Below are 18,238 nucleotides of genomic sequence, written 5' to 3'. Positions count from 1 at the left end.
CACCTGTTTGCTGTATCTCGACGCTTTCAATAACGTTTACTACATCTTGAATTTTAATAAAATTTTCTGGTTCAATATATGCTTCATAAGTGATCACATTATCAATTATGTTGTTAGAGTTGGCACCTGTATCAAATACGAAAAGCGTGTCTGTGTCCAACATCTCAACTGGCCAATCATCAGAATTTTCTTCTTGAAATTGTGTATTTAATGGAGAAAAGTTATCCAAAATTGAAGTTGGAATAGTATTTCCATGATCCATCAATTCCACTGACACGTGGGCAGTCGATGATGCACCATTCTCTGAGATTTTTTGGGAAAATATTTTTTCTACGTGATAGTTTAATTTTTTTACAAAATGCCTTTCCTTTCGGATCTTTTTACCAATTCCAATGGCCGAACATAGTTCATGGTAAATTTCTCCCGAAGAACTGAGTGGTAATTCAATAAAAGGGTACTTGTTAAGTACCTCTAAAATTTTGTTACAGGTAATTTGTGTTGTGAAATCAATAGTATTGAAAGGCATGTCTTAAAATAGGTATTTACTAAATAATAAAAAACAAACAAAATAGGTATTTACTAAATAAAAGAAAACAAACTCGAGTAACAATGTAAAAATAGTAATAGTAGTTAAAGTAATATTAATTTTATTTGGCAACGATATCCTGTTAGTACGACTTTTTATCAGGGCAAGGATCGGATCTGTTTAGTGTGATAAGATTGGAGATTTTTTTTTGTGTTAACAGGCTTTCTTTTTAAATTCTATTTAACTTGGCAGCCGCCACCAACAACAGTAAACCTTCCAGATATGCCTCCGGAAACAAGACACAAGTCCTCCAGCCACAAAACCTCTTCAACAAAAATCGCCCTGCGTCGCAGATCGACCTTGCGGAACTACTTCCGATTTTGCCAATAGCCACCGCAACGAAACGCGCGTCGTCACTTCCGACCGACCTCGCGGAATTGCACTTCGCCACCACCACAAAAACGCGCGTCGCCACTCCCGACCGACCTCGCGGAATTGCACTTCGCGACCACCACAAAAACGCGCGTCGCCACTCCCGACCGAAGTCGCGGAATTGCAACCGAAGTGGCCACTTCGCCACCACCACAAAAACCCGCGTCGCAACTCCCGACCGACCTCGCGGAATTGCTACCAAAGTGGCCACTTCACCACCACCACAAATACCCGCGTAGCCACTCCCGACCGACCTCGCGGAATTGCCACCAAGGTGGCCACTTTGCCACCACAAAAACCCGCGTCGCCACTCCCGACCGACCTCGTGAACTGCTTCCGACTTGGCGAATAGCAACCACCACCAAAACGCGCAACGCGGAATCGCCACAACGTCACCACCACCGAACGCGCGGAACCGCACCTCAAAAACCTCGCGGAATTTGCACGGTGCCACTTCGAGAGCGAAAGCCTTTTGAGGCCACTTTAAAAAAAAACTTCCGCGTAACTTTTTAAGCGGGAACGCATTGACAGATCCGTCGACGCCTACTAGATGCAGATGCAATTATCTGTACATCCAAAATTTGGTTTTCGAACCTACAGACATTGCGGTTGTTGCGACGCATCCTGGTGGCGAGTAGAAACATTACTACGGCATGCGTGAGCGTTCGTTTATTACGTAACTCATTTAACATTTCTAGAAACCAAGCATTAGAAGCAAATAGCAAGCGAGTACTTCACGCAGTATAACAATGGCCTATCTACAATCACTTAGCTTAGAATAGTTAAGTAAAGTAAAACGGCCGTCATCTACAATCAACTTAGAAAATTTGCTGGGCTGATATACGTTGCTATGCAGTTGTTGCAAAATATAGTAAAATAGCAATATTTGTCAAACGGCGCCAATTCGCCCACTCGAAAATATTTTTCTGATGTTGGTTAGTGTTGCATACGCAAGATATGGACGTCCCTCGTCAGCTCGACTCACTGGTGGTAGTGAAGCTACCGCGCAGTCGATGTCACAAGAGCTGATCATCAACCAGAACAAGCTCAGCCGCCATCGCGCGCAGCCAGCGCGTTTGGCTCGGCCCATTTTAACTTGTTGTTTTGTCTTGTAATTAGTGAAATAAATGTAGTTTTAATGTGTAAATATTGTCTTTGTGCCTCGACCATCACCACCTCGTTCATCCAAGTCGAGGACACAAAAGTGGCGACGAGTAGTGTCGTTTCTCCGCGTGTGTCCCGCAGTGATTAATCACCGGAGAAATTCACCCGCGCGCGCAAGAGGAGAGGAGATGCAATCGATCCCGCTGACTGATTGCCCCCGCGGTGGCTTCGAAGTTCCCGATCTTCAGCGGCCAATGGACGGCCATTTTCCCGTCGGCCCAGGATGCATCGACCGGCAGCCATCGCTCTTCGGCCAACAACATGTCAACCCGCCGTTGACTGGCCCCGCTCACGGTGACCAAGTGATCCCCGGTCAGCAAAAGCCGACGTCCGGTTTCTCACCCGTCGGCCCGGTCGCGATCAAGGTACCGAGCAATTTTCACCCGGGAGGCCCAGGATCCACCGGACATCCAGCGAGCGCAGTTCAAGCACCTGGAGCCCAAGCAAGTCCCGATCAACAGCTGCGCAACTTCTACAAGATGCTGGTTCGCTGTACGAAGGTGATGACGCAAATCACACAGCAGCAGCAGCACATCCAACAGCAGCTTCGGCAAGTGTTTTCGCCGGCAGCAGCATCGGCGACGGAAAACGTAATGGCCGCCGCGCCATCGCACTCTGTCCATCCAGCGAAAAAGGTCAAGCAGCAGCAGTTTGAGGTAATGGCGACCGCGCCATATGTTTCGCCGTACCGTGATCCCGCTCAAGCAAAAGGACCTTGGATGGCCCACAGGAGGAAGACTTACACAGACTGCAGTGTCAACACCACCTCGCAGCAAGTCGGATGTCCCGCAGCAGAATCCGAAACCGGAGGTGGGTCAGCTCGTGACGTCACCAGCGACGGTCACGATCACCGAAAGCTCGTCAGTGTCTCTGAAGGACCTCGCCAGCGTCCTGGAGATGACGGTAAGGACAGTTTCGGTCAGCAGTTTCGGCCCAAGCCCGCAAAAACATTAGCTATCCAGACCGTCACAACCGGTGTCAACAACATTCACCAACAAGAAAAGGCTGTAGCCTTCGCGTGTGGCTCCCCTCGTTGTTGCATCGACTTTCGAGGACTGTGGGCGATCGCACCGAACTCCAAGTCGTTGAGCAATCTTCCATCTCCTTGGCCGCCGCCCACGCAAGTATTGTGCTCGCTCAGGATCGTCGCAAACAAAATCGGAGGGGGAAGGGGCAGCGCACGGTCATCGCAGCAGTCACGGAAACCAACCTTACTTGGTCAGATTGCCATTGTCAAGCTCATCAACCGTGCACGTGCAGTTTTCAACTATCCACGTGCCATGGCGTGCACGTAACCAGATCACGGACCAGAGCCTGATCTTCCAACACTGCCCTCATCATTCACATCGACGATCTTCAGCGAGTATCCGTCGGTGTCCCAGCATTGCTCGATGGTCATCGCACCTCATCGTTCTTGTGGTCATCATTAACCTTGTTCCGGTGCGATCTGGACCATCGAATCTTCGAGGGGAGATGTTGTGACTAGCAACACTGGTTGGTAGTCACACAGAACTACCACACCAACACAACCATGCGGCTCGGCACTGACAGTGATAGCTGACAGTTCTGCCCGATGCCGCCACTGCATGAACAACAACAAAGGCTTTTAACTTGTTTTGTATCGTCATAATCAGTTGTGCTCTCGTCCAATAAACATGTATTTTAGTTCGTTTGTGTAGTCTAATTGCTTGTTTTATTGTCGTCCATCCTCTTGCCAGCAGAGAGCTGGCTGGTTACAAAAGTTAGTATGTGTACAAACTCCATGCGAAATTTGAGCAAGATTCTGTGTGGCCAAAAATTCTGAAAAATCGTCAAAGTTGGCAACTTTGCCAAAATGAGGTAAAGTAGCAATTTTTGTCAAACGGCGGGTACTTTGTTTACAATTCGCCCACTCGAAAATATTTTTCTGATGTTGGTTAGTATGTGTACTAACCCCATGCGAAATTTGAGCAAGATTCTATGAGGCCAAAAATTCTGAAAAATCGTCAAAGTTGGCAACTTTGCCAAAATATGGGAAAATAGTAATATTTGTCAAACGGCGGGTACTTTGTTTACAATTCGCCCACTCGAAAATATTTTTCTGATGTTGGTTAGTATGTGTACTAACTCCATGCGAAATTTGAGCAAGATTCTGTGTGGCCAAAAATTCTGAAAAATCGTCAAAGTTGGCAACTTTGCCAAAATATGGTAAAATAGTAATATTTGTCAAACGGCGGGTACTTTGTTTACAATTCGCCCACTCGAAAATATTTTTCTGATGTTGGTTAGTATGTGTACTGACTCCATGCGAAATTTGAGCAAGATTCTGTGTGGCCAAAAATTCTGAAAAATCGTCAAAGTTGGCAACTTTGCCAAAATGAGGTAAAGTAGCAATATTTGTCAAACGGCGGGTACTTTGTTTACAATTCGCCCACTCGAAAATATTTTTCTGATGTTGGTTAGTATGTGTACTAACTCCATGCGAAATTTGAGCAAGATTCTGTGTGGCCAAAAATTCTGAAAAATCGTCAAAGTTGGCAACTATGCCAAAATATGGTAAAATAGCAATATTTGTCAAACGGCGGGTATTTGTTTACAATTCGCCCACTCGAAAATATTTTTCTGATGTTGGTGAGTATGTGTACAAACTCCATGCGAAATTTGAGCAAGATTCTGTGTGGCCGAAAATTCTGAAAAATCGTCAAAGTTGGCAACTTTGCCAAAATATGGTAAAATAGTAATATTTGTCAAACGGCGGGTACTTTGTTTACAATTCGCCCACTCGAAAATATTTTTCTGATGTTGGTTAGTATGTGTACTAACTCCATGCGAAATTTGAGCAAGATTCTGTGTGGCCAAAAATTCTGAAAAATCGTCAAAGTTGGCAACTTTGCCAAAATGAGGTAAAGTAGCAATATTTGTCAAACGGCGGGTACTTTGTTTACAATTCGCCCACTCGAAAATATTTTTCTGATGTTGGTTAGTATGTGTACAAACTCCATGCGAAATTTGAGCAAGATTCTGTGTGGCCAAAAATTCTGAAAAATCGTCAAAGTTGGCAACTTTGCCAAAATGAGGTAAAGTAGCAATATTTGTCAAACGGCGGGTACTTTGTTTACAATTCGCCCACTCGAAAATATTTTTCTGATGTTGGTTAGTATGTGTACAAACTCCATGCGAAATTTGAGCAAGATTCTGTGTGGCCAAAAATTCTGAAAAATCGTCAAAGTTGGCAACTTTGCCAAAATATGGGAAAATAGCAATATTTGTCAAACGGCGGGTACTTTGTTTACAATTCGCCCACTCGAAAATATTTTTCTGATGTTGGTTAGTATGTGTACAAACTCCATGCGAAATTTGAGCAAGATTCTGTGTGGCCAAAAATTCTGAAAAATCGTCAAAGTTGGCAACTTTGCCAAAATATGGGAAAATAGCAATATTTGTCAAACGGCGGGTACTTTGTTTACAATTCGCCCACTCGAAAATATTTTTCTGATGTTGGTTAGTATGTGTACTAACCCCATGCGAAATTTGAGCAAGATTCTGTGTGGCCAAAAATTCTGAAAAATCGTCAAAGTTGGCAACTTTGCCAAAATATGGGAAAATAGTAATATTTGTCAAACGGCGGGTACTTTGTTTACAATTCGCCCACTCGAAAATATTTTTCTGATGTTGGTTAGTATGTGTACTAACCCCATGCGAAATTTGAGCAAGATTCTATGTGGCCAAAAATTCTGAAAAATCGTCAAAGTTGGCAACTTTGCCAAAATATGGGAAAATCGTAATATTTGTCAAACGGCGGGTACTTTGTTTACAATTCGCCCACTCGAAAATATTTTTCTGATGTTGGTTAGTATGTGTACTAACTCCATGCGAAATTTGAGCAAGATTCTGTGTGGCCAAAAATTCTGAAAAATCGTCAAAGTTGGCAACTTTGCCAAAATATGGTAAAATAGCAATATTTGTCAAACGGCGGGTACTTTGTTTACAATTCGCCCACTCGAAAATATTTTTCTGATGTTGGTTAGTATGTGTACTAACCCCATGCGAAATTTGAGCAAGATTCTGTGTGGCCAAAAATTCTGAAAAATCGTCAAAGTTGGCAACTTTGCCAAAATATGGGAAAATAGTAATATTTGTCAAACGGCGGGTACTTTGTTTACAATTCGCCCACTCGAAAATATTTTTCTGATGTTGGTTAGTATGTGTACTAACTCCATGCGAAATTTGAGCAAGATTCTGTGTGGCCAAAAATTCTGAAAAATCGTCAAAGTTGGCAACTTTGCCAAAATATGGGAAAATAGTAATATTTGTCAAACGGCGGGTACTTTGTTTACAATTCGCCCACTCGAAAATATTTTTCTGATGTTGGTTAGTATGTGTACTAACCTCATGCGAAATTTGAGCAAGATTCTGTGTGGCCAAAAATTCTGAAAAATCGTCAAAGTTGGGAACTTTGCCAAAATATTTTAAAATAGCAATATTTGTCAAACGGCGGGTACTTTGTTTACAATTCGCCCACTCGAAAATATTTTTCTGATGTTGGTTAGTATGTGTACTAACTCCATGCGAAATTTGAGCAAGATTCTGTGTGGCCAAAAATTCTGAAAAATCGTCAAAGTTGGCAACTTTGCCAAAATATGGGAAAATAGCAATATTTGTCAAACGGCGGGTACTTTGTTTACAATTCGCCCACTCGAAAATATTTTTCTGATGTTGGTTAGTATGTGTACAAACTCCATGCGAAATTTGAGCAAGATTCTGTGTGGCCAAAAATTCTGAAAAATCGTCAAAGTTGGCAACTTTGCCAAAATATGGGAAAATAGCAATATTTGTCAAACGGCGGGTACTTTGTTTACAATTCGCCCACTCGAAAATATTTTTCTGATGTTGGTTAGTATGTGTACTAACCCCATGCGAAATTTGAGCAAGATTCTGTGTGGCCAAAAATTCTGAAAAATCGTCAAAGTTGGCAACTTTGCCAAAATATGGGAAAATAGTAATATTTGTCAAACGGCGGGTACTTTGTTTACAATTCGCCCACTCGAAAATATTTTTCTGATGTTGGTTAGTATGTGTACTAACCCCATGCGAAATTTGAGCAAGATTCTATGTGGCCAAAAATTCTGAAAAATCGTCAAAGTTGGCAATTTTGCCAAAATATGGGAAAATCGTAATATTTGTCAAACGGCGGGTACTTTGTTTACAATTCGCCCACTCGAAAATATTTTTCTGATGTTGGTTAGTATGTGTACTAACTCCATGCGAAATTTGAGCAAGATTCTGTGTGGCCAAAAATTCTGAAAAATCGTCAAAGTTGGCAACTTTGCCAAAATATGGTAAAATAGCAATATTTGTCAAACGGCGGGTACTTTGTTTACAATTCGCCCACTCGAAAATATTTTTCTGATGTTGGTTAGTATGTGTACTAACCCCATGCGAAATTTGAGCAAGATTCTGTGTGGCCAAAAATTCTGAAAAATCGTCAAAGTTGGCAACTTTGCCAAAATATGGGAAAATAGTAATATTTGTCAAACGGCGGGTACTTTGTTTACAATTCGCCCACTCGAAAATATTTTTCTGATGTTGGTTAGTATGTGTACTAACTCCATGCGAAATTTGAGCAAGATTCTGTGTGGCCAAAAATTCTGAAAAATCGTCAAAGTTGGCAACTTTGCCAAAATATGGGAAAATAGTAATATTTGTCAAACGGCGGGTACTTTGTTTACAATTCGCCCACTCGAAAATATTTTTCTGATGTTCGTTAGTATGTGTACTAACCTCATGCGAAATTTGAGCAAGATTCTGTGTGGCCAAAAATTCTGAAAAATCGTCAAAGTTGGGAACTTTGCCAAAATATTTTAAAATAGCAATATTTGTCAAACGGCGGGTATTTGTTTACAATTCGCCCACTCGAAAATATTTTTCTGATGTTGGTTAGTATGTGTACTAACTCCATGCGAAATTTGAGCAAGATTCTGTGTGGCCAAAAATTTTGAAAAATCGTCAAAGTTGGGAACTTTGCCAAAATATTTTAAAATAGCAATATTTGTCAAACGGCGGGTATTTGTTTACAATTCGCCCACTCGAAAATATTTTTCTGATGTTGGTTAGTATGTGTACTAACTCCATGCGAAATTTGAGCAAGATTCTGTGTGGCCAAAAATTGGCAACTTTGCCAAAATATGGTAAAATAGTTACATTTCTTGAACGCAGGTAGGTTATTTGTTTTCAAATCTTCCGGTCAAACTTAATTTTATCATTTTGCTTCGATGGATTGACGTTTAAATCAGATCAGACATTGTCGCATGGGTCGTTTTAAAAAGAACCGACTGGGATAGATAGTTTTTTTTTATATAAGATTTTCTTTTAATTTATTGCTGCTCAAATAATAACGATAGATATTTTTTTTCTATTACAACGTAAAAGATACTATACTATATTTAACTCAAGGGATCGAAATTGCACAAATTGTTCATTTATTTGCTTCCACTTGGATGGAAATTCTATATCCGTTAGTTCCGCTATTCACCACTAGGGTCAGTGGCGCTGGTGGCAGTTTAGAGAAAAACGGCGCATCCACAAAACGGCGGAATTCAGCGCGGTTCGGAAATGACCGTCCCGCCGGAACCATCTCCATTCCCTCGGAGTGGCCTGCTGGTATAAGTAGGACGGTGACTGTTTAAGGCCATCCGGGTGGAAATGAAGACGGAGGGGGAACCGGAATCGGAGGCGCTGACTTCCGGACCACGTCGTTGGTCAGCATGATGACCTTGGTGGGGAAGGACCCGGCAAGACGGTGGTGTTTGAACGACCGACGGACTGGGTGACGGTGAAGACGCAGGGGGAACCGGAACCGGAGCTGACTTTCGGCATATATGCTTCCGGGCCGCGTGCTATTGGGGAACAAGTATTTGGTCGGGCGGAAGGCTGTAGAATAAGCTGATGCAGAAGGGTGTCAACTTAACGTTGCGGAAAGTGCTGGTCAATGGAACCTGCGAGGCAGTGAAGCCGATTTCACTGACGGATATTATTATGCTTGTGAATTCATCCGTTTCGGCAGTTTTTTTTTCATTGAAACCCATCGGGAATTTCGCGGTAACGTTCCGTAGTGACTTTTTTACATGAATTCGCCGGTAACTTTTCTCCGGTGTGCAGATTCCGATGCCGATAGTCCGGAAAAATATTCATAAGCTGCAAATTGTTCGGATTTTCGAAAATACTAGAAAAGGAGGAAGCATTTTTGCGAGGGAACTATTTTGAATGTTCCATGAGGTCCAGAGTAGTGGTTCCAAAAGAACGGCGCACAATGCGGCCAAAAATATTGCTGGCCCGCTGTTCCGAGGTTTATCTTGGAATCAGGGGTTGGAACTAAATCTAAATTGGTTTAAAGGTATTTTTTTTTCATTTCAGCAAGAGGTTAAGATGATCGAGACGTCCGGTTCGAGCCATGAGTTGATGCCGTCGTTCCGGGGATAGTTTGTGCTCGTGTTAATGTTCGTGCGGGGGATAGGACGCCACACCAACACCGTCCGTTGCGCACAGGGTGACTGCGCGCGAACATCCTCCCGGCCCTTGAGGCGGATGCCTCAATCCATCGGAAGCGGGACCAGCTTGTGCACCGGCCGCTGATAGTCCTTCTCTCCTCTGCGCACGGTGACGTTGCGAACGACGCCGTACGGGTCCGGATGTGCTGCGACGATCCTTGCGAGCTCCGCAGGTGGTGTGTTCTCGTTCTTGATCAGGACCAGCTGTCCCGGATCCAGATTCTGCTGCACCGTTTGCCACTTGTTCCGGTGTTGGAGTGTGGCCACGTATTCGTCACGCCAGCGTGCCCAGATCTCGTTGACGTGGCGCTGAATCCGTTGCCACTTGTCCAGACGGCCTTCCTTGATGTGGCTGATGTCCGGTTCCGGCAGCAGGTTGAGCGGCTGGTTGATGATAAAGTGGCCCGGCGTGAGGGCCTCGTACGAGTCAGGCGACGCAGAGCTGGCACAAGGGACGCGAGTTCAAGCACGCCTCAATCTGCGTCAAGACGGTCGAAAGGTCCTCGTACGTCAGCGCCGTGTTCCCGAGCACCACTCGGAGGTGCTTCTTCATACTCTTCACCGCCGCTTCCCAGATTCCTCCCATGTGGGGGGCGGATGGAGTGATGAACGTCCACTTCACCTTGTGGTCCGACAGGTACTGGTTGACAGCTCCGTTGAACTCAGGTGACTGCAGGTGCTCTCGGATGCGTCGGTTCGCGCCCACGAAGTTGGTTCTGTGGTCGGACCAGATCTCGCTGCTTATCCCACGACGGACGAACATGCGCTTGAGGGCGGTCAAGAACGCGCTCGTGGACAGGTCGGAACGGCTTCTAGGTGCACTGCCTTGGTCGCGAGGCAAACGAAGACAGCGACGTAACCCTTCACTGTCTTGGCCGTTCGAAGGTTGGAGGTGCGTACGAGGAATGGACCCGCGAAGTCCACACCGCAGTGCACGAAAGGACGAGCCGGGTTCGTCCATACGGAAGGCAGGCTTCCCATCAGCTGCGTCGCGGTTTTCGCCTTCATTCTGCAGCAGCGCGTGCAGTTCGCAACGTAGCCACGCACCACCGTTTGGCAGCCAACGATCCAATATCTTTGGTTGAGTGTGGCGATCATCAGAGTTGGTCCTGCGTGCAGGTTGCGAAGGTGGACTTCTGACAGCAGCAAGTTCGTGTACCGATGCTCTTTCGGGATGATCATAGGATGGCGCACGTCGTACGGCTGGTTGGAGTTCTGGAGTCGGCCACCAACCCGCAGAGTGCCATCTGCGTCGACGAACGGAAACAAAGCCTTGAGCTTGCTGTTGCTTGGAAGCGGTGCATTCTTGACCAGGCAATCGATTTCCGTCTGGAAGCTGTCGTGTTGAGCAAGCAAGCGTCGTTGATCTTCTTTGGCGTCAGCGGTCCTTCCAGTTTGGGCGCGTTGGTGCGACGAGCCCGAGAGCTGAGCCGCAGACGGTTGGTCCAGCACAAGATGCGCCGAATGTGAGCCAGATCCGAGTAGCGGGTGAGTAGGAAAGTTAGCGTTTCGTGGTCGCACCAGAGCGGCGGGACGGCGCTCGCGAACGGACAGGGGATCGTAGTCCGCATCTCCAGCAGCTCATCCTCTTCGATCTCGCCCAGTGGTTCAATGCGCCAGTAATTCTTGATCTCTTTCAGCCAGCTGGGGCCGTAAAACAGGGGGTGCATCAGCAGCTCAAGCGGCGTGTTTCCCCGGGACGCGCAGTCGGCCGGGTTGTTCTTAGACGACACGTGGAGCCAGTGTTTGCGCGACAGAAACTGTAGAATCTTGGACGTGCGGTTGGCCACGAATGTTTTCCATAGGACGAGTGGTTCGAGTGAATACGGCGGCTCAGCATTGTTGCTGCTCACAAAATCCAAGAGTATGATGCTACCAACATCTGTTGAAGGACCTGTTCAACGCGGCGTTCGTGCCCGCTAGACCGACTTGAAGGAGGAGCTGCCGTCTACTTTAATGGGGATTGGGCGATTCCCAAGGACTGCTCGATATGGAACTCAAAGCGAAAGCCGGAGGTGTGCGCCCAGGTCAACTGTTTGTCGAAGATTGGCGGCAAATCCAACCCGGCCATCGACGTCCATCCGTGGCTCAAGTTCGCTGAGCTCTGTCGCATGCTACTGCGGTACAATCCCTCCAAATTACCGGAATATACTTGTAGCACAGCGAGCTGGACATTAGCTTCGCGTATCCCAAGCACATGTGGATGGCCGGCCAACGAAAGCGAGCGTGCGACCAGCTAAACAGAGTAGATCTTCAAAACGGAGGGGAACTGAAATCCGCCGACTTCTCGCCCATTGCTACATGCAACTCGGCCAACGGCATAACCAACTTGCGTGCTACGAAAAGTGGAAATGGCCATCAAGCACGACTCAAACTTGTACAAGGAGTGACATCTCAGGGCGTACAAGAACTTCGAGGACAAAAGGGGCATAGGATCGGAGAGTACGTTACTTTCCAGCTGATGCGCCGTGAAAAGACCTCGATGACACTCGCCACTGATTTCTACGTTGTACGATCCCAAGGTCGGCGACAACATCCTCACCAAGCAGCTCGTTGTCGATTCGGTCTGAATTAATTGATCGCGAACAGCAGGAACTCGACAATCAGATTGTCGTCGACGGAAAGGACTGCCCGGAGAACGTCTTTATGCAGCAAGTCCTCGTGCCCACCCCGTTTGCACCCAGTTTGAGATTGCACGATCGCAGGAAATTAGCCAAAAGCGCGCGCGTGCCGAGTGAATCCGCGAGAAGCAATTCTTTCAAATCTTTGAGCGCCAGCTGGAAAAATCGATGGCTCGACCCGCCAAGATTCAGATCAATCCCAACAAGCGTTTCCCACATTGCAAACATCCATAAATTGCGTCGAGATTAAAACTTTGAATCTTTCAGTATGGAAGCGTCGGAAGCTACGACTTTCTATGGAACCCACCCTAGGAACCTGTCCGCATCCCCCGGTACATTGGCTGGCGCTGGTCTTCCGAGGCCAAAGGTAACACTCATTTGCAATTCCATTCGCTCAAATCTCACTTAAACTCCCGCTTCCAGATGCTGTCCATCTCTGCTGCTTCAGCTGACGGGCTCAAAAATGTCCGCTGTCCCGTCGGCGGAACGCCGTCGCAGATCCGGCTCGATCTTTGCTGTCGACGCCAACGAGAAGCTGCTGGAAAAAGCACGCTACTCCGAGTTCCGCAACGATTTGGGTTGGTCATTGAGGCGGCGCTCGGTGCACCGCGGTGTAGGAAGACCTCCAGAAGAACCTCGGCGAAGACAAAAAAAAAAACAGGCCGTCCCCACCGTGGAAGGATCATCCATTCGGCCAACCAAAACACCAACCGCCTCCTCACACTCTGGTTTGACTTCGGCCAATACCGGTATTTGACGCCCCACCTGGTTCCAAGTGATCCGGAAGCTAAAAGTGCAAATCGACGACCCGCGCATTCAATAAATAAAATTAAACAAAAATAAAATTTTAATAAAATTCAACAAAACAAGTAGCTCAGAACATTATTTTCCTCCTCACTATCATTCCGAACCGATTCCTATCCCCCGGAACCGTTTTCCTGCATTTCTGGAGGATTTTTCCGGTACCGCACGCATGTCAAAAATGAGATCGGCTTCACCATGTTAAAATTAAGTTCGGGTACTCGATGTCAAATTTGTATGGCTACGGTTTGCGCCGTTTTGATTGGATCCACTCAAATTTGAGTTCCCCTGGTAAGCGTGTAGATTCTTTCATGGTACGTTCGTTTGAGGGCTAGTTCCGCACTGAGTGCCGCACTCAGAGCTGTCAAAGTGTTTGTTTGAAGAAACTAGCGCTGGTGCCGCACGAGTTTTGCCGCCATCTTGGAACTGAAAGTGCGAGTGCCGCACTCGATTATTTTCTAGTTTCGTGCGAGTTTCTCGCACACCAATGCAAATTGTTTGCAAACATCAAAACAGCTGTTTAATCTAAACAAGTTACAATTTGATAGCAAGAAGCTGATTTTGTTGGTGTTATCGATTCCTTAGCATGTAATTGTTAAACAAATTAGAAAATCAATCGAATTTGGGTAAGTTTTACATTATTTTCTATATTACCAATATAATGCCATGCCATTTGTGAGTTGTTTTATCATTATTTCATTATAATTTTTAGGCGGTTGGCCTTCTGTAAGAGACGGAAATCCTCCCAGAGACGCAACTTCTGCTGGTGTACGTGAAGAAGGCTTCATCCGGTTGGACAACAGCCGGTCAAGATCCGCAAGGAAGACATGCAACTTGTCGAGCCGAAATGAATGCCCAAGTGTGTTGATTCACGAGAATTTGTCGATGCTGAACGTGATCCTGAACCTTGGACTTGCCGCTTATTGTGATGCTGATGCCCCCGGGCAAACTCCCTACTAGGACCTGATAGCAGACATTGTAAACCATTGTGCCGGTACCAATACGAGGACTTTGTAATTCCACGCAGGAAGGAGATCTGCTTTAAGGTTCAAAGAAGCGAACAAAGATCAAAAATCCGCTCAAGTAACTCCCGCTCATTCCGAGAACCCGAGTGATGCGAATCGACCATCCACACCTGCGGTGGAAACAACTCGTACATCAAGCTTGCCATTCGCAAAAATGCTCCCAAGCGAAGCAACCACCGGCTCAGGAACCCCAATCATGCTGCCGAGCTGGCCGAGAACCGAGCTACGCGGCGCTCTTGACACCGTTTCGGATTGCCACGCGGCTCGCAAAGGTTCTCCAAGGAAAAGGATAATTATTTTCGATGACATATTTCAACAGGAAACCGGAAGCAAAAGCAGATTCACGGAATTCAGCAATCATGGATTTTTTTTTGTATTTTTCAGAATAATGTAAGAACATTGAAGAAGCGGAGGATAATAAAATATATGATTGGAACCCACATTTGAAATTGAAATTCTAAAATTGAAACAATAATTAAATTTCTAAAATTATAAAATTCTGAAGGACATTATAGAATTGTCAAGTATGATTCTTTAATATTAAAATTCTTCGGTTCTAAGAATCTGAACCTCAGAAATTCCAAAATTTTTAATTTTAATATTCTAAAATTATTAAATTCTCACATTCTCAGTATATAAATTTAAAAAATCTTAAATTCTACAATTTTGAAGTTTATACAATTTAATAATGCTACTGTTCAATAATTCCATAACTCTATAATTCTTAATTGTTAAGTTCTCAAATTAGAAAATTCTGAAATTTAAGTTGTAAAATGTTAAACTTCATAATTTGAAGTTTTAAAATTTCAAAATATAAAATTCTTAAATTATATAATTATGAAATCCATTATTATTTCAAAAATTATATGATTTTCATTTCGTAAGTTATGAAATTTTAAAAGTCTTACATTATAATATTCTAAATTTTAAAATTCTATTGTCTATAATTTTAAAATTTCTTCTATAATTTGAAAATTCTATATTTCTCAATTTGATAATTTTATAAACATGATATATAAATATGACGTTTTAAATTATAAAATGTTATACTTCCAAAATAATTAAGTTCTAAGATTCTGAAATTTAATTATAAAAAATATACATTTGAAATTGAGAAAAAAAAAACTTTAAAATCCTTAACTTCTTATCTTTAATAATTCTATAATTCTTAAGTTCTAAATATAAAACCTTCTATAATTTGAAAACTCTATAATTCTAAAATTCTATCATTCTAAAATGTTAAATTTTTGAAGTTCTCAAATATAAAATTTTAAAATATAAAATTCTAAAATTCTGTAATTATGAAATTCATTATTTCAAAAATTATATGATGTTCAATCCGTAACCTCTTAAACTCCAAAATTCAGTCCTTCTATAATTTCAAAATTCTATATTTCTCAATTTGATAATTTTATAAATATGGTATATAAATATGACGTTTAAAATTATAAAATTTTATACTTTAAAAATAATTAAGTTTTAAGATTCTGAAATTCAATTATAAAAAATATACATTTAAAATTGTGAGATTCTAAAATACTTAGCTTCTTATATTGAATAATTCTATAATTCTTAAGTTTTAAAAATAAAACCTTCTATTATTTTAAAATTCTATAATTCTTAAATTCTATTATTCTTAAATGTTAAATTTCTCAAGTTCTCAAATTTAAAATAAATTACGAAATTCTTTATTTAAAAAATTATATGATGTTCAATTCGTAAGTTCTAAAATTTTAAAAATCTTACATTATAATATTCTATAATTTTAAAATTCTATCGTTCTATGATTATTAAAATACCAAAATTCAGTCGTTCTATAATTTTTAAATTCTATATTTCTCAATTTGATAATTATATAAATATGATATATAACTGTGACGTTTTAAATTATATAATTCTATAATTCCAAAATAATTAAGTCCTAAGATTTTTGAATTCAATTATTAGAAAATATACATTTTAAAATTGAGAGATTCTAAAATCCTTAACTTTTTAAATTCAATAATTCTATAATTCTTAAGTTCTAAAAATAATAACTTCAATAATTTGAAAATTCAATAATTTTAAAATTCTATTTTTCTAAAATGTTAAATTTCTCAAGTTCTCAAATTAAAAATTAAAAATTTCTTTAATTCAAACATGTTAGATCTCCGAATTTTAAAATTCTGAATTTCAACAATTCTAAAATTCAGTTTTTCTTAAGTTGTGACGTCCTCATAGAATAAAATTCTACAGTTCTAAAATTATTTAGTTCTGAAAATCTAAAATTCATAAATTCTATGATTTGAAAATTTTAAATTCATGGTTTCTGAAATCCTTAAGTTTTAAAATGATGTAATTTCGAAATTTTAAAATTCTTATGTTCTGAAAGTAAAAAATTCTAAAATTTCATAATTCTAAAATTTTAAAATTCCAATATTAAAAAAAAAACAAGAAAAAAAAACTATAATTCCATGATTTTGATGTATGTAATTCTTAAGCTAAATCTTATAATTCTAAAATTAGAATACTCTTAAATTCTAAAATTGTAAACATTTAAAATTTTCAAATTCTAAGATCCTATTTAAAAAAAACTCAATGATTTTAAAATTCCTAAATTTTGTAATTTGAAAGTTCTCAAGCTCAATAATTTCTTAGTTGTTAAAACATAAAATAAAAAAAAAACAATTCTAATATACTTTCAATTTCAAAATACAGGAATGTTTTTTTTAATTAAATTTACAAAACTCTTAAATTCTTATTTTTATAAATTTTAAAATTCTGCAATTATTAAATTAAAAAAAAATTAGATTGTAAAATTAGGGTAGTACAAATTTTATTGATAGTTTTTATTTCTGGTCAAGGTAGAGTGAGGGATAGAAAAAATAAAAGAATTGTTTTCATCTTCTATTATAGCTAAATTTCAATAAATTCATAAAAATATATTCCTCCCAAAATTAAAAAGTGCTGGCACTATGCTTTGATATAAATAGTCGACCATGCTTAAAAATGATCAAAGTTCAACAAATTTTACCTCAATATAAAACAAAAAAACTTAGAAAAATAGTAAACAGAAAATTGAATATTGTTTTTTTATTAAATTCAGCGATAGTAGTTAGGCAAAAAGGTATTCCTAGCTACCTTTTAACACTATGGGTTTTGTTAAATAGTTACATGTTGCCTCGGAATTTGCAAAATCGTTCTGGCTGTCAAAATGCTAATGCGCGATTTTCAAATGTTGCTCCAGAAATAAATGCTTGAAATTGTTTATAACATGTTATCATGATTTTTAGTAGTTATGCATTTTTCTTTAATTTTCTTTTCCTTATGTTGAAATTTGTTTTGCATGTATTTTTTACAACGATTCAAGTGTTTATTCGTTTTTTGAAAAAAGCTACTTTCAAACTTTTTCTCTGAACTTTCTACATGAAATAAAAACTGACCTAGCATTCACCTCTATAGTTTACGTGGGAAGTAGATAATGTTCTTCAATATCAAGGCCAAAGTCTGGGAACATCCGATCAGGCCGAGCAATGGTGGTATCGGTCAAACCGATGTGGGCTCTATTGCACAAGCCCTGTGATAGTCCTCCTGCTGCTCCAACATTTACACTGGTCATGTGTGTTGATGAAATCCAGCGTTTTGAGGTCTTCGTTAGTACCGGCGATAAATCAGCTTGCTGGTGTTAGTTGCCACATCAGTTGTAAACCGGCCGCCGCCAGCGAGTTCATTACTGGGTTTTCACCTTGAATTTTAATATTGGCAAAAAAAAACAAAGTTAAGAGGTGCTTATTCACCAATTTGTACAGTTTACCTTCAATTCGGCGTTCTTCAGGTAGGACGAATGACAATTTGATCGATTCGTCGCCAACAAACTCATCCAGCTGTTACATGATCCTTAAGACTTCTTACAGAGCGTTGTTGCATGCTCGGTCCACCGTCAGGTCTTTTAATTCGGCCGCGGAGGTTAGTCCCAAAGAGTCGTTAAGCATGCGCATGACTTTTTGTCGATATCGTTGGTCGTCATGAGCTCTTGCGTGATAAGCTTGATACACGCATACGCCAAGACCGGGTGTTCGGGTTCTAGTGACCGTACTTGATATCTGGACACAATACTACGCAGTTTTCGATTACTTTTTTGTTGTGGTACTTCCGTCGCCGATC

The 18,238-nt window shown here is 41.4% G+C and overlaps 2 protein-coding genes and 1 long non-coding RNA gene across 3 annotated transcripts in view; 1 reads left to right on the top strand and 2 right to left on the bottom strand.

Moving 5' to 3' along the window:
• The window catches only part of LOC120414268 (uncharacterized), a 63,976-nt gene that overhangs the window by 43,316 nt on the left and 2,422 nt on the right, over positions 1–18,238 (bottom strand). The window lies entirely within an intron of this gene.
• Positions 9,691–11,847, bottom strand: LOC120414278 (uncharacterized). Its single transcript, XM_039575406.1, has 5 exons — positions 11,791–11,847; positions 11,170–11,369; positions 10,808–10,984; positions 10,158–10,757; positions 9,691–10,090 (listed from the first exon to the last, which is right to left on the bottom strand). Exons 1-5 carry the CDS (start codon positions 11,845–11,847, stop codon positions 9,691–9,693), a joined length of 1,434 nt encoding a protein of 477 aa, XP_039431340.1.
• Positions 13,267–14,537, top strand: LOC120414272 (uncharacterized). Its single transcript, XR_005605067.2, has 2 exons — positions 13,267–13,696; positions 13,783–14,537. It is a non-coding gene; the product is annotated as an uncharacterized LOC120414272 (long non-coding RNA).

The sequence above is a fragment of the Culex pipiens genome, chromosome 1, assembly GCF_016801865.2.
Source record: "Culex pipiens pallens isolate TS chromosome 1, TS_CPP_V2, whole genome shotgun sequence".
Lineage (NCBI taxonomy): Eukaryota > Metazoa > Arthropoda > Insecta > Diptera > Culicidae > Culex > Culex pipiens.
The sequence above is the reverse complement of the archived record's forward strand: the minus strand, read 5'-3'. Positions and strand labels throughout refer to the sequence as shown.

Coding starts and splice junctions, on each gene's coding strand:
- LOC120414278 (XM_039575406.1), bottom strand. CDS start 11,847: ATGTGCTTGGGATACGCGAAGCTAATGTCCAGCTCGCTGTGCTACAAG. Junction 11,370..11,790: donor TGTGCTACAAGTATATTCCG/GTAATTTGGAGG, acceptor GTGTCGTCTAAG/AACAACCCGGCCGACTGCGC. Junction 10,758..10,807: donor ATCATCCCGAAAGAGCATCG/GTACACGAACTT, acceptor ACCTGCACGCAG/GACCAACTCTGATGATCGCC.